The 14313-nt window shown below is 35.0% G+C and overlaps 2 protein-coding genes across 4 annotated transcripts; one reads left to right on the top strand and one right to left on the bottom strand.

Moving 5' to 3' along the window:
- The first annotated feature begins 224 nt into the window (after window positions 1-224).
- Window positions 225-5068, top strand: LOC124180010 (serine/threonine-protein kinase STK11). 3 transcript variants are annotated; one of them, XM_046564976.1, is made up of 7 exons: window positions 225-656; window positions 892-1012; window positions 1421-1606; window positions 1800-1936; window positions 2338-2681; window positions 3171-3219; window positions 4135-4320. In XM_046564976.1, coding segments are annotated over exons 1-7 (1182 nt in total). In that variant the 5' UTR covers window positions 225-312; the 3' UTR covers window positions 4136-4320. The 3 variants fall into 3 exon arrangements, with proteins under 3 accessions (XP_046420932.1, XP_046420929.1, XP_046420930.1); XM_046564973.1 differs by lacking the exon at window positions 3171-3219 and having other exon boundaries at window positions 4135-5068; XM_046564974.1 differs by lacking the exons at window positions 3171-3219; window positions 4135-4320 and adding an exon at window positions 3424-3561.
- Window positions 5069-7328: 2260 nt separating this feature from the next.
- Window positions 7329-13759, bottom strand: LOC124179713 (vesicle-fusing ATPase 1-like). The gene is made up of 10 exons (XM_046564398.1): window positions 13602-13759; window positions 12725-12813; window positions 12083-12307; window positions 11356-11983; window positions 11046-11270; window positions 10653-10952; window positions 10256-10546; window positions 9963-10147; window positions 9712-9870; window positions 7329-9613 (listed from the first exon to the last, which is right to left on the bottom strand). Exons 1-10 carry the CDS (start codon window positions 13623-13625, stop codon window positions 9496-9498), a joined length of 2244 nt encoding a protein of 747 aa, XP_046420354.1. The 5' UTR covers window positions 13626-13759; the 3' UTR covers window positions 7329-9495.
- Window positions 13760-14313: the final 554 nt, after the last annotated feature.

Here is a 14313-nt window from a genome sequence, read left to right as displayed (position 1 = left end):
TATATAGCTAGCATCTTATCCACCAATCATAAGAGATCAATGATTCTACCAAATGAGCACGCTGTACCGACGGTTTTTGTAGCTAATTTTCAAGGTGCTTAAGCGGTAAGATTGAACATGCGCTTACCATCTGGTTACCTTTTATACTTCTGATTTCCTTTGCTAGGTGGCGCGAAATTGATTTACGTGTCCAGCGATGTTCCATCTCTTGGTATGAGGTAAGATTTCGGTACAACAATGATGTCGCCGGTGGTGTTTTAGGTTAACTTGTAAAAGATTTATGTAATTTAAGTGATATTCGGTGTTGTGAAAATGGACAGTAGGATCACAGTAGGTGATCCTGACGTCGAGGAGATAAATAATGAAATATTCAGCGACATAGAGCCAGTGAGGTGGGAGAACGACGATAGTAATTATGACTTGGACGATATCAACATGTTCTTTCACAGAGTGGATTCGGACCAAATAATATATGAGGAAAAAAAGAAAACATGTAAATTAATTGGTAAATATGTTATGGGTGACCTTTTGGGGGAGGGGAGTTACGGAAAAGTTAAAGAGATGCTCGACTCGGAAACCCTCTGTCGGAGAGCTGTTAAGATTTTGAAGAAAAAAAAACTCCGCAGGATACCCAACGGCGAACTCAATGTTCAACGGTGCGATACCATTTCACTTGCCAAAATTCAACATCTTATTGCCCTGCATTTTATTAATTTCATTCACTCTCTCTCCTTCTAGTTTAAATACAATTACTTGCTAATTATGGTTGTATCAATTCTTAATCAGTCGTTTCTCAAGCTTATGATGATTTTGAACAACTCGCATATTCGGCGTAGAGAGTTTTTAATCTAATTCAAGAATTAACCTCGATTGTTTTCGTCTCTGTTTTAGGGAAATTCAAATGCTGAGGATATTGAAACATAAAAATGTTATCGGGTTGGTGGACGTTTTATATAATCACGAAAAAGAAAAGATGTATTTGGTAATGGAATTTTGCGTGGGAGGTTTACAGGTATACGCTTTCTGTTTCTCATTATTAAAATGTCTAATCCTAGAATTAATTTTCCGTTCCAAAGGTCAATGCTTCAATTATTTCTAGCCGATGACATTCTGCCTCCTTTTTACAATCTTCTTTGTATATTTGCTGTTTAAATACTGTTATATCAATGTAACGTATAAATTATGACTCCATTAGATCATTTTCACAGTAATTGGCACACCCTAGAATCGTTTGTAAGAAAGACGTTTATTCACACACTATAAAAACTGCATTAATAACATTTTTACTTATCGATGACTTTAAGAAAATCGTGTTTTTTTTGTTTATTTTTTTATTTTCCACGCTTATAGTTGCGGGTAAAAGTTACAGAAATTGCGTAAGAAGGCCAAAACTTTTCCAACTTATCAGTATTATTTTCAGGATATGCTGGAAAGCACACCTCACAAGAAATTTCCGCTCTGGCAAGCGCACGGATATTTTAACCAACTCTTGGACGGCCTTGAATACCTTCACGGCAAGGGAATCGTTCACAAAGATATTAAACCTGGAAATTTACTTTTGACGCTAGACGGTACTCTGAAAATTAGCGACCTCGGTGTAGCTGAGGTGTGTATGTTTGATTAGCTACACCTCTAATCGCTACATAATCGTTAGAACTAGATAGTCAAATCCTCACAGTGTACTAAAGCATTTTCACATCATTTTACTTTTTATGTTTAGGTTATTTTCAAATAATACTTCATGCTGTAATTTCACACGATATTGAAACTAATTACGTATACTTGAAATTTTTTTACAGGCCTTGGACATGTTTGCCAAGGATGACACATGCACGGCGGGCCAAGGCTCTCCGGCATTTCAACCTCCAGAAATTGCTAATGGCTGTGAAACATTTGCTGGCTTCAAAGTAGACATTTGGAGCAGTGGAGTCACTTTGTAAGTAATTACAGTTAGCGCTTTTGTTACTAAAATAATGCAACTCGTTATTGCACACTCTCGAGTCAAATTTCACTCTGCAAATTTTTCCGCATTATTTTTTAAAACTACCTTGGCTTGAGTCTGAATTGAAACTGTACAGAAGCAAATCTGCAAAATTTTGAAGAAAATAATTCAACGTGGTTTTAACTAATACTTTGTAAAAATTTGTATTTACTCATGTATTCGACATTATGTAAATTTCGATATGCAATATGAAACCGACACAATACTTGTATTGTACGTCATATTTGGCAAACGTTGTCTCGACTTACTTATTATTACGAGTTGAGTGTGTGTAAATAAATGTAACGTGTATGTATATTTATTTGAATAGTATGTTCAACTGTTCTACTTTGTAGATATAATATTACAACAGGCGAATACCCCTTCGAAGGGGACAATATTTACAAGTTATATGAGAATATTGGAAAAGGTGAATATAAAATACCAGAGGCTGTAGACAATTCCTTACGATCACTGTTAGAGGGAATGCTTCAAAAGGAAGTCGACCGAAGATTTACGCTGCAGCAGATCAGGCAACATTCGTGGACATTGTGGAGACCGCCTAAGACACTGGAAGAAGTCCCTGTACCACCTCTAAGGGGTGACGAATGGCACACTATGACCGTTCTTCCATACCTTATAGAACACCATTATGGAGTCGAAACAAATCCTACCTATTACACAGAACATCAACTCAATGGTCAGTATTAAACATCGTCATATGCGGTTTTTTTTTTTCCTTTTTTACCTGCAATTAATATTATATGATTATCGCTCCAAAGGTCAGTATCTCGCATTACAAATGGCGTAAGACTTGAGACTTGTCGCGTCACAATTATACACCACTTAGAGTTGCTAATAATGAAAACCTTGAGCGTCATATAATACACAAATAGGCTTGTATGCATATAATTTACTATTTATTGCTGCAATAAGTCAATTATACAATCAACGCTATGTAATAACAACAAACTTATATACGTAGCTATAAATGTATCGAGAGATTATGTTTCCTTTTTTCTTCAATTTTGCATTATAATGCATACGCTTCTCGTCAACCAACTAATTTTTAATGAAACTTACTTTCCTCAGTTTCACTCGCAAAGATCATATTATCTGAGCTTTTTTAAAAAAAAATTAATTTAATCTTTTTTCTGTCGTGTTACATCGAATTGTTTTAATTGGGTAGATTCATACAAATTGCTTGTAAGCCCAGATTGGTGGCCCCCGCACAATTGGTAAGTCCCAGACATTACGTGCACCAATGATAAGCACGCGGAGTGTGCATTCTGCATTTGAACTACATACTAACAACTAGTACAGACTGAGATAGTATAAAAATTGCTGCATCATAGACGATTAATATCAGTTAAATTCAACCGGAATCTTGTGTTACATCCATACTCTGCAAAACCTCTTGACACACAGGTTTTGCTTTTCAGATTTAGGCCGAAGAGATGAGAGAAAGCGTTTGTCGCCTAACTGTATTGTATTATTCTTCTCAAAGACATGCGTCATTCTATAACACTGACATATGCGTAGCTGGTTTCAGTTTTGGATTCTGGATTTTTCAATAAGCGGTACTATTATTCTATTCACTCTTCTTAGCACCCCATGTCCGTCGTATCGATCCTAAATTCACCTTGTATTTTTGAGAATCTTTTTTTAACAATAGGTGGGGTATTTTTTATTAACAAATCGCTCGTATCGTCTCTCTTTTACTCAACTAACACTTCGAAACTGTCAAACGAATAACTTTTCAAACTGACTATTATGAATTTCTTTATAGAAGAACATGTGTTTTTTAAGTTTTTTTTGCACCCTGGTATGTCATGCCGTCTGTTTTGACTTTTTAATCCTCAACCCTGTACCTATTTTCATTCTCAATCATCGGTGATAATTTCCATTTTTTATTCTTCGCCTACCCAATCATAAATTATTTATCAGTGTTCATATTTTTTCAACCCGTCATCGTATCCTACTTGTAATTCTTTGTGCTAACATTTAGTTTGGTGATGATATCATCAGGTTTCATATACTTTGTCCATGTTTTAACATTGAGTTTATATATTGCGATTGTAAAACGTCCCATTACTTTACTGAATTTTACTTGAAACATGATCATTCGTTGTTAATTGTAATTTTTTTTATAGAAGAGAGAAAACTTCAGGAATTGGACAGAAGTATCGGAGATCAAAAAGAGGCGTCTAATAGTCATATCAAACAAATTGGTCACCACGGAAAGAGAAGATGGCGTAAACCGATATCGTGTATCAGCGTAAAGAAATTTCCATCTTGTAAACCATCGTGATTCATTTTAATATATATGTCACCAAGTATTCTTACTGACTGTGTCAGTTGTTATGTAATATTTTCTCTATCTTGGAGATGGAACTGGAAATTATATTTACCGACTGCGGAAAGAGTGGAGAATGCGAGAAATGATACAGAAAATATGCGTTTCATGCGACCAATTTGAAACGCGGTTTGACGTGATGGTAATTATTGATTAAAATAATTCAGAAATATTATGAATTATCAAATAATTACGTCAAAGATTTTTACAAGTTATTTGTTGTATTTTTATTTACGTTATTCGGTCAAAACTTGAGGTAAAAAAAAAAAACTTGAAATTTAACGATGTGTTAAACGATCCTCTATTCGCATCTCAGCACTCTTTCCGAATCTACTCAAGCATTCTACTTTTCGTTGAGGTATTTGTTGACGTTTTTTTTTTTTTTTTCCTTCGAGATAAAAATTGTACCTCCTTAGAAACTCTGACTTGTAATTAGCTGTCGAAAGTTAATATTTATACGTCATGAATCCCCTTCTAAATCACACTGTAATATGTTTCAGGCGCAAAACTGCATACCTATATTAGATTATCTACTTCGATCATATTTGATAAAACATATTACTTTTATGAAAGGAATCGCCGCAAGAACGACAAATCTCTAATATAAACAAAATTAAAAAAAAAAATTAATAAACAATTAATCAAAAAACTCGAGCTGTTCTATGACTGCCAAAAATTTTAACGTATAAATCAGTAAGAATAAAAAAGTTTTATATTTAATTTAATCAGAATCTGCTGTGCTGATATAATTATAATAAATCAGATTAAATAACGTGACCGCTCTTTGAACGATTATAAATCTCACTTTACTTTTGTTTGCAAAAATGGTTCAACCATTTGTAATCATATCTCAAACCGATCAAGTTGTAAGTTTTTTTCTCTTAAAATTCACAATAATTCGTGTACAAAAAAAAAAAAAAAAAAATTAAAAAAAAATCTCTGTACTGATACTGAAGTATAAAATAATAATAAAAGAGTGTAATTGAATTATTTATTCATTCGAATGATTTGTACGAAAGACAGAAGAAAAAAAGTAGAAGGCTAATTTCTGTAAAAAGTACATAATAATAATAACAAGAATAATAATAATAATAATAATAACATGTGTACAAATTTTATGTTTACTGTTTCATTTCGTTTAACTGATTATCGTCCGTTCGTTGGTAAATCTGTTCTTTAGAATAATAAATTCAAATTACGTAAGTACTGTTATATATTGCAGGGTGTTTGGTAACAAAAAATTACAAGTGTGAATACTTCGTAGTGTTCAACGTAAAACTTGACGATATAAACAACGTTAAAGGTGTATATTTTATACCTGAAATTGTGCCGATTGCATAGTTTTGTAAATTGGCTGTGCAAATAATCAATGGTGCCAGTAGAATGTAGATTAGGAAATGCTTATAAATTAAGTTTGGATAGTAAGTGACGATGTTCTCATTAACGTAAATATGTTTTACCTTTACATAGAATTCTGTATCCGCAAAATCTTAACACAAGAATTCTAAATTCTTTCATTCACGTATCATTTCCAATTCCATTAGATAGGTAAGCGTAAAGTTTGACGAATATTTTCCCGATTTCAGAAAAAACGTCTGTTATCGGCTAACAGAGTGCAAAAATAGTAAAAATCGATACAGATATGAATACTTAACATCATCTTTTAATTAATTTGTTACCAGATACTTTCCAATACGTATTGCTTAGACACTGATGACCAATATCTCTGTAATTATTATTTAAGTATTAGGTAACAGAAAATGTTTTTTTCTCGCCTTTTATTGTATTTATCGAGCATGGCCATACAAATTCACGTATATCTGTGGAATATAAGTCAAAGTATACCGTAATAATTAGATAAATTTTCTGGCTACAAGACTGTGGCAATCCGACTATTCACGAATCATATAGCAATAATAATGAATACCTTTATAACACACACGCTGTAAGTAACGTGTCCACTCGACATAATTCTCTTGAAAACAATCAATGAACAATCGCATGATATTTTGTCAATCGCATTCGCGATACTATCAAGTTCTGTGCACAATCTTAAAAAATCATTTTCCCAGTTTCCCTAGCTGTGAAGTTTATTTTACGTTGTGGCCATGCTTCGAGATATCTCAAGGTGTTTAACGAAATGTTATTACAAAGACAAGATTGAAATCTAAAAACGTTTGAGAAGGTCTCGATAGCAGCTTCGCTGCGTGAGATGTGCCATATAAATATAATAACATGCTTCGAAAATAATTAAATAAATAAAACTGAATTTGTGTTTTAGCGTAAGAATGATTAAATTTGTTTTATAATGTAACGTATAGACAATGTGACCATAAATCGAATACTCAATTTAAAAATCGTACCGTTATGCAGGTATCATACCAAGGCAAAACTGGATATTGGGAGTTATAAAGTATGTGCAGTTGTAATTTACTGTTTCACAAATTGCTGATTTATGATTGAGTATCACGTAACTATTTATAATACGTTATAACTGAGAGAAATAAGATTCAAATATTAGTTGTTGCATGAGCGTTTAAAAAAAAACAAAAATTAATTATCTTAAACAAACATAAACATGTTAAAAAAAATAATTAATATATGTAACGACTAAAAAAAAAAAGATGTAAAAAAAATGTGTATATTCAGTTGTAAATTGTAATTGTAGCAAACGAAGAAAAAAAACAAATTCATATAATATTTTTATTCATTATTCATTAACTACATACAAACACACACACGGATACATTGAAAGCTAAAAATATATCTGACGTTTCCTATGTAATTTGTGTTTTCTTGTAATCATTGTTTACTACCCTAAAAATAAGAATTTAGTTCAATCTTCGATGGAAAATATCGGTTTTTGAATAAGGAGTAATAGCTCTGGCGAATATTGGATGTCCAGGAAATTATGTAAAACTTGGCCAATTCAAATTTCTCACGTGCTTCCTTAGTTTCTGCACAACCCATTTTCGTCAGAGAGGTGAGATGTAATATGATACTGAATTTATTTTATTTATACACAGACATGTTAATATTAATACATCGAGAAATATGAACACTAAGAGATAGTAATATCGACAACAATATTAATCAAACAATTTCTCGTGTTTGAACATTACTACTTGTTTTCCTTCGATTCTTTTTTTTTATGTCACAAAGAACTAGTTGAATTTATACATGAATAAGTACTATTTTCATTTCTATTGTCTACAATGTCTAAATTCTTATTTTACATGATATATTTATACGGAAAATCAGGAACTTGGGATAAATTTCAGTGCTCAACTGAACTTTGTATCAGTCATGTCTGATACTCGTGAAGATTAAATATATGATATACAATATTCTGTATTAATCATGGGAAAAAAAACAAATCAATAAAATTTATATCATTTTTTGTAAAATGTAACAAAGTACATACATGGGTTATAAAAAAATATTCAATATTTAAAAAATCTGGAATGATTATACAGTAAAATAATCAGTTCAAAAAATACTATGGCTGCGCAGTAAGAAGGAAGTTATTGAATATTGGCAAGTCTGTATCATTAGTTTTGTACAGACTTTATCTTTTTCGTACCTTAGACTCAAATTCAATGACTGTAACCAAGGTGGTTTTGAACGTGAAAACTACATTTATAGCTTTCAAAAATATTCGAAACTGCTTTTGTTCCAGAGACAGGCGTAAAGACAAGTTGCTAAATGAATCATTTCATGTCTTCAATCCCAATGCTATACTATTAAATTTGTTTCCGTTAACAATTGGATACGTGAATTGGAAGAAAACGGCAAAACTGAAATAGTATAGAAACTCGCTTTGCACTTTCTTATACGCCGAAAGTTCTGCTTGTAATTGACAGAAGCTTTCTGTTCACTCGAAAATACATGACCTGTACGTACATTTGAGGCACATGCGTTCTTACCGAATACACAATTTTTAAATAAGCAAAGTATCAATTCATCAAGAATATAAGGTAAAGTACAAAAAAATAATTACATAGATTACGTATTGTTCAAGTGTGAGATATTAGATACGTACGATGTCGAGAAAATCAATTTATATCAAGTTTTTCAAAAGTTTTTAATGAAGTAGCAAAAATCAACAAGTGTATAATATTAAAGAAGAAGTTTCTTTCAAGTTACTTTCCTACCAAGTTATGTTTAGGCTGATTATTACTGGAAGGTACACCGAAGAATCGATAACAATTTCGGATGATCGCTTTGAAGGTGTAGTTAAAAGCATGTAATACAACGTACAGTACTCGAATAACTTATTCCTACAAAGACGAAGATATTTACGGTTTAAAAGTTGATGACAGAAGCAGTCTGCGTTACGGCAGTATTTTACAGAAATTCACACTACATAGATTATCAAGTCTTTTCTAACGTTCATCTGTATAATATGCTTCATATATATATTTAAATACATAATTATCATTAATATAATATATTCTCTTCAGTATATTGTCTCGCGTTTGTTGTTGTCAAACACAACAGCGAGACAATGCATAAAAATATCCTAGTCTCAAGTCCTGCGCAAGAACGAGCTATAATTAATACTTTGCTCTAGTTATGATTAAACAATGGACAAAAAATGTAAGTTTTTAACAATTAAGATTTCCTCGGTGTTTGACAACCGACTAACGATTTCAACATTATGACTAAAATCGAGTCTAATTACAATATTTTCCATCATTGGAGGCATCGTGTAACAACAAATAGCGCAAAAAATTGTTTATATCGATATACACGATTTAATCAATCAAAATGCGATTGATAACAACAAAGTACGGGGCATCATATCAATAATTAATAAAACTTTTCAAACAATGCGTTACGCTAGCTTATGCAACACCCATGCTAACATTGGTATAAATAAATACATCTCAGTGAGAGATTACGAAATTCTCTGGAATGCTATATTACATTTTAATTATGTAGATTTCTGTGAACAGACGAACTAACGAAGGATGAGAATTCCGTGATTAGTAAATATCGTACGTCTCCGAGATTCGGATTTTATTAATAGATTAGTGTCAAGTGCTAATCTACAGAAAGCATATTAGCATGAGTTTTCATCTAAATTCGCTAATTACAATAATAATGATTTGCTTAGCCTAATAATAATTTAAATTTCTCGCCTAAGTTTACCCGTCTACTCTAGGCCACCCTCCTCTTCTAACTTCGACAAGAACTTTGGCACCCTGTAACTAGCTTCTGTTTGTCTTGCCATGTCGATAAGACCCAACAATTTCTTGATACCGATGAATATGCTGTAATGATGAATCGATACAAAATTTCATTATTGTATTGTATAAATTTTTTAAATGAAAATAACCATGTGCAATATAATTTATATATCTGATCTTACCGATGACCTTGGAGTTTAGCGTGCAGAGACGAAAGTTCTTCCTTTGAGAAAAGATCCGCCTCTTCCAATACAGCCAGAAGATGATCAGAAGTCGACAAGTTGGGTACATGAAGAACAGTGCTGAATGCCGACAGCATCTCCATATCTTCCATTACACCTCTACAATTTGAAATGTTAGATAGATTATTGATTATATTTAACCACCTACAATTTATTGCTACTCGTTCAGCTTGTTTTTTCAGATTTCAAACCTGCGACTCGTTGTGCATAAGATGAGCAGCTTGCGACCACGCGGAGGTTCCTTCTTTAGAAGCACCAACAGCGCTTGGAGAGTTAAATTCGAGTATCGTGGACCAATTGGACCATAGTCCAGGAGCCGTTCGATGTTGTCGACCAAAATACAACTGAGTTGTGAACGATATGCGTCGTCAAAGATCTGAAATTTTATAGCAAAGGTACTGTTTAATTTGACATCTCATAATACTTTCGATTTGAATTTGATTGGGATCCAAAATGCATGATAATATCGTGAGTAAAAATGCACCTTTCGAATGGACAGACACTTTGCAGATTCGGTGTAGCCCACCATGTCTTCCGGTGTGCAAACTTTGACGAATGGAAAGTCGGAGTTTTTCGCTATGCGTGCAGCAAGTGCAGTCTTGCCACTGTTTGGCGGTCCCTCCAATAGAACGGAAACGAGACCAGAACCTTCGGAAGCACGAGCTTGCTGAATATAAAGTGAACCGTCTGCAAGTATCTCTGCAACTGGCCGACCCCAGTTGATAATTCCACGTGTTAACAGATGATCCAACGCATCGGCGCTAGTACCAAATGCCTGTAAATTTTGTTCAACTATACAAAAAAATCCATTTTTTGCGGCAATAATTTGAACAGTGTACAGAGTACAATCAAAATTGCATGTTCTCAACGTTTTTACTCACAGGTTTGATGTCATTTTCCAACGCGTGAAGAAAATCGCTCCTGCCGACCATGAGCTTCTCCATTGCTGCAGGATCGACTTCTACCTTGCTTGACGCCTTGATTAGTCTGTTCATAGCCGTGCTCTGCGCAGCTCTTACCAAACCTTCCAATTCTGCACCACTAAAATTTTTTGTCAGAGTTGCCAGTTCTTTCAGGTCCACATCAGGTGCAATCTTCTTGTAATCTCGCATTCTGGACGTGTGAATGTTCACGATTTGATATCTACCATGTTCATTCGGCAAGCCAATTTCCATTTGAACCTGATAATGGTCAAACAAAATTTACGGTTTATGGAAAGAAGAGTGAATCTTAAAAAGTCCGCTTCTACAATCAGCAACTTGCATCCCTCTCACCTCCAATCTGCCAGGTCTCAACAGAGCCTCGTCAATCATGTCTCTCCTATTCGTCATCCCGATGACAAGAATGTTGTTTAGCTGCTCCACACCATCGATCTTCGCAAGCAACTGGTTGACAACAGTGTCGTGAACGCCGGTATTTCCGGCGACACTACCACGAGATTTGCAGATAGCATCGATTTCGTCAAAGATTATTATGTGCAGTCCACTGTTTGGACCCAGCTGAAAGATTAAGTAGAATTCGTGAGGTCAAACCTGTACCTTCTATTGATTTCCTGAAAAATTGTTACAAATATGAGGAACATACCCGTTTTTCTTCGTCTTCAGCATCAGCGAACAGTCTTCGGATATTCGCTTCACTCTCACCAACGTATTTATCCAGGATCTGCGGCCCGTTAACGATCTTGGGTTCCCTCGCGTTTAACATTGTTCCTATCTGCCGAGCCATCAAAGTTTTACCGGTACCTGGCGGCCCGTATAAAAGAATTCCTTTCACGTGCTTACATCCAAGCTGCTCAACGACTTCAGGAGGAAATACTCGTGATGCAAAGGCTCGACGGAATATGGCATTGAACTCTTTGTCCAAGCCACCGATTCCCATTTTCTGGAAATCCCAGTCAGGATTGATGATGGATTGTCGAACAACTCTTCCCTTAGCTTTTCCAGTTAAATTCAAGCTTGAATTCTCAGCTTTTTCAAATTGGATCATCGTATCACCTAGGCATCGTCCCATTTTTGTCTTTCTTGGCTTTGCGTCCTGCCCTGATTTTATAGCTGCAATATCGGCTGCCTCCAAACTTTTGATCACAAGTCCAAGCATCTTTTTATCTTGAAATTGGAATGCCAACTGCTGCCCGACTGTAAATGCTTGACCTGAGAACTGCAGCAGAAATTCCTTCGCCATTAGTTCCGTGTCATATGGCTCCAGTGTCGTTCTGAAAAATAGTTTTACTCAATTCCATTGATTTATCCATGGTTTGCTTTTGAAAAAAGTTAAACCTAAAGCTGTAAGTTTCATTATTTCTAATACTCACGTTTTCTTTTGCAGGAAGTCGGCTTCGACGACGATTGTGCAGAGGAATTCAGAGCTCGATGTTGGGTCAAAGTGATAAGGACGAACTTCGATGTCCTGATTGAGGGATAGTGTTGCCCATTTACGTTGAGGCAAGCTGAAGCCGACTGTTCCACGAGGTATGTCATGATGGGTCTTTACCGTGAAAACGAAATGCTGATTTGGACCTGTAGTAACTTCGATGTGCCTGAGACAATACACATTGTTAAATCTTGCGAATCGAATCCGAATTAGATTACATTTGACAATTGTGGTAAAAAGAAGGTGTAATGAGATTGTACTTCGTTTGCGGACAATTCAAATATCCTGATCAATGACAGAACCATTGCTAGAAATGAGGGATTGACAATAAACTATCTGGTTTATAGATCATCAGCAAAACAGAGGAAATGAAGAAAGTGAAACGAGTTTCAGAAAATTTTGCATCTTCAGTTGTACTGCCATGTATTAAGTTTTTTTCAATACAATTCCAAACAAACTTGATTTTTCAAAAAATAATTAAGTAATAATTAAAACTTCATTGTTATTACTACACCAGCTTTCTTTGATTGCTGTAATAATTAATTCAAGCATAATTTAAGCAAGTCGTAGGCAAACTACTCACTTTATATCATCTGGAAAATCATCACGATTAATCACAGCACAGTTGGAGAGGCTGAGCTCGTCGGTAGGACACTTGATCGCTTTCATTATCTATGAAAAATGTAATATTGTTAGTAACAATGAATCAGACAAAATAAACGAGAAGCTATGGCCTAGGTTATAAAATTCAAGTTGAAATCGCTTAGCGACAGTGAACTTGGGTAAAGAATAGATAAGATTTAATGATGAAAGTAAAATTGATTGGGTTCAGAATTCGCAGAACATTGATTTTATATGTACACCCACAAGTTTGGGAATTTTAAATAGAAATTATGCCAGCTGGACGGACAGTTTCAGTAGCTATTTATAAATATTCTAAAATACATGTCACACACTGTCAAACTGATTCAAATAAATAATATTTGGCGGTGAGGAAATGGTATAATGATATAAGAGTCACTTGGTGCATTGCACATGGTTCATTTGTTTGACTGAAATTCGACTAGTAAGTATATTTAAGCAAATATCGTCACGAGGCGTGACTGCAGGTGAGGAAAGGATGAATTAGATGTGATAAACGTCATTTTTACTAATCAGAAAAAAAGATTAAACAGAAAACCTTTTTTGTCGTGCGCGATAGTTACGGAATCAGGCTTCAAATACGAAGGTGATTTTCGAAGAAATCATTTATCCGGGAATGAACTAATAGCTCAATAAATTCAACGTGACATAAGCTGCGACTGTAATCAGGATTATTGACGTTTCAGTTGCGCCGAAGGGGCGTGCGTTATTTTGTGCAGCAAACTCTTGGAGGATTTATGATCGCAAGTATGATGTTCCTTTGTGTTCGTAATTCAGCGATTTAACGTGTAATTAACAGATCTTAAGCAACAACTCACCATGCCCGGCATACTTTTTGACATAAATACGATAAACTTAGGCTCCTGCTTCTATAGAACCCGCAATGCAGACAGTTCTGTTCTCTTTTTTTTCCCTTCCCAGCAATCTGAATGCGATCAAGCTTCGAACCGAAGAGAGTATCTAGAAGGAGAATCAGTGATCACGTCAGCATGCTGGGCCACCATAAAACTGTAACTAGAGAGAACAGCCTGCACGAGTCGCTTGTGTCCCGTGAGTGTTGGCGCTCTCTCATATCATTCGTTTCATAGAGCCAAAGAGCCTGAAAGAGCCTGAGAACCATAGACTTTTATGATGAGAACCCGTTGCAGGGTGCATTTTCACGGGCAGTAAATTAATGCCATCGCAGCTAGCAGCGCCACGCTGCTACAGAAAGTGAAGACCTTTCCGTGAAAATGTATCGGCAGCGGCAATAAAACGCTGCCCGACAAGCGCAGCCGTGAACTGATCACATGGTTTATCAGTGAATCTCATTTATGTTGATATTCGCTTGCAATTCGTGAGTTCCGTAGTTCCGACCCGTGGTTCCGATGGTGCCAATTAGCCTTCTCTTACGCGTTTTTTTGTGATACCCGGCAATAATAACGTCCTTCTGAACACGTCAGAACTACGGGTCGGAATTATAGGACTTATGAATTGCAAGCGAATATCAAAGGAAATGAGATCCACTGATAAACTACCTGATCAACTAAA

Source organism: Neodiprion fabricii, chromosome 4, assembly GCF_021155785.1.
Source record: "Neodiprion fabricii isolate iyNeoFabr1 chromosome 4, iyNeoFabr1.1, whole genome shotgun sequence".
NCBI classification, from domain to species: domain Eukaryota; kingdom Metazoa; phylum Arthropoda; class Insecta; order Hymenoptera; family Diprionidae; genus Neodiprion; species Neodiprion fabricii.
Note: the sequence above shows the minus strand (reverse complement) of the source record. Positions and strands in the feature narration are given on the sequence as shown.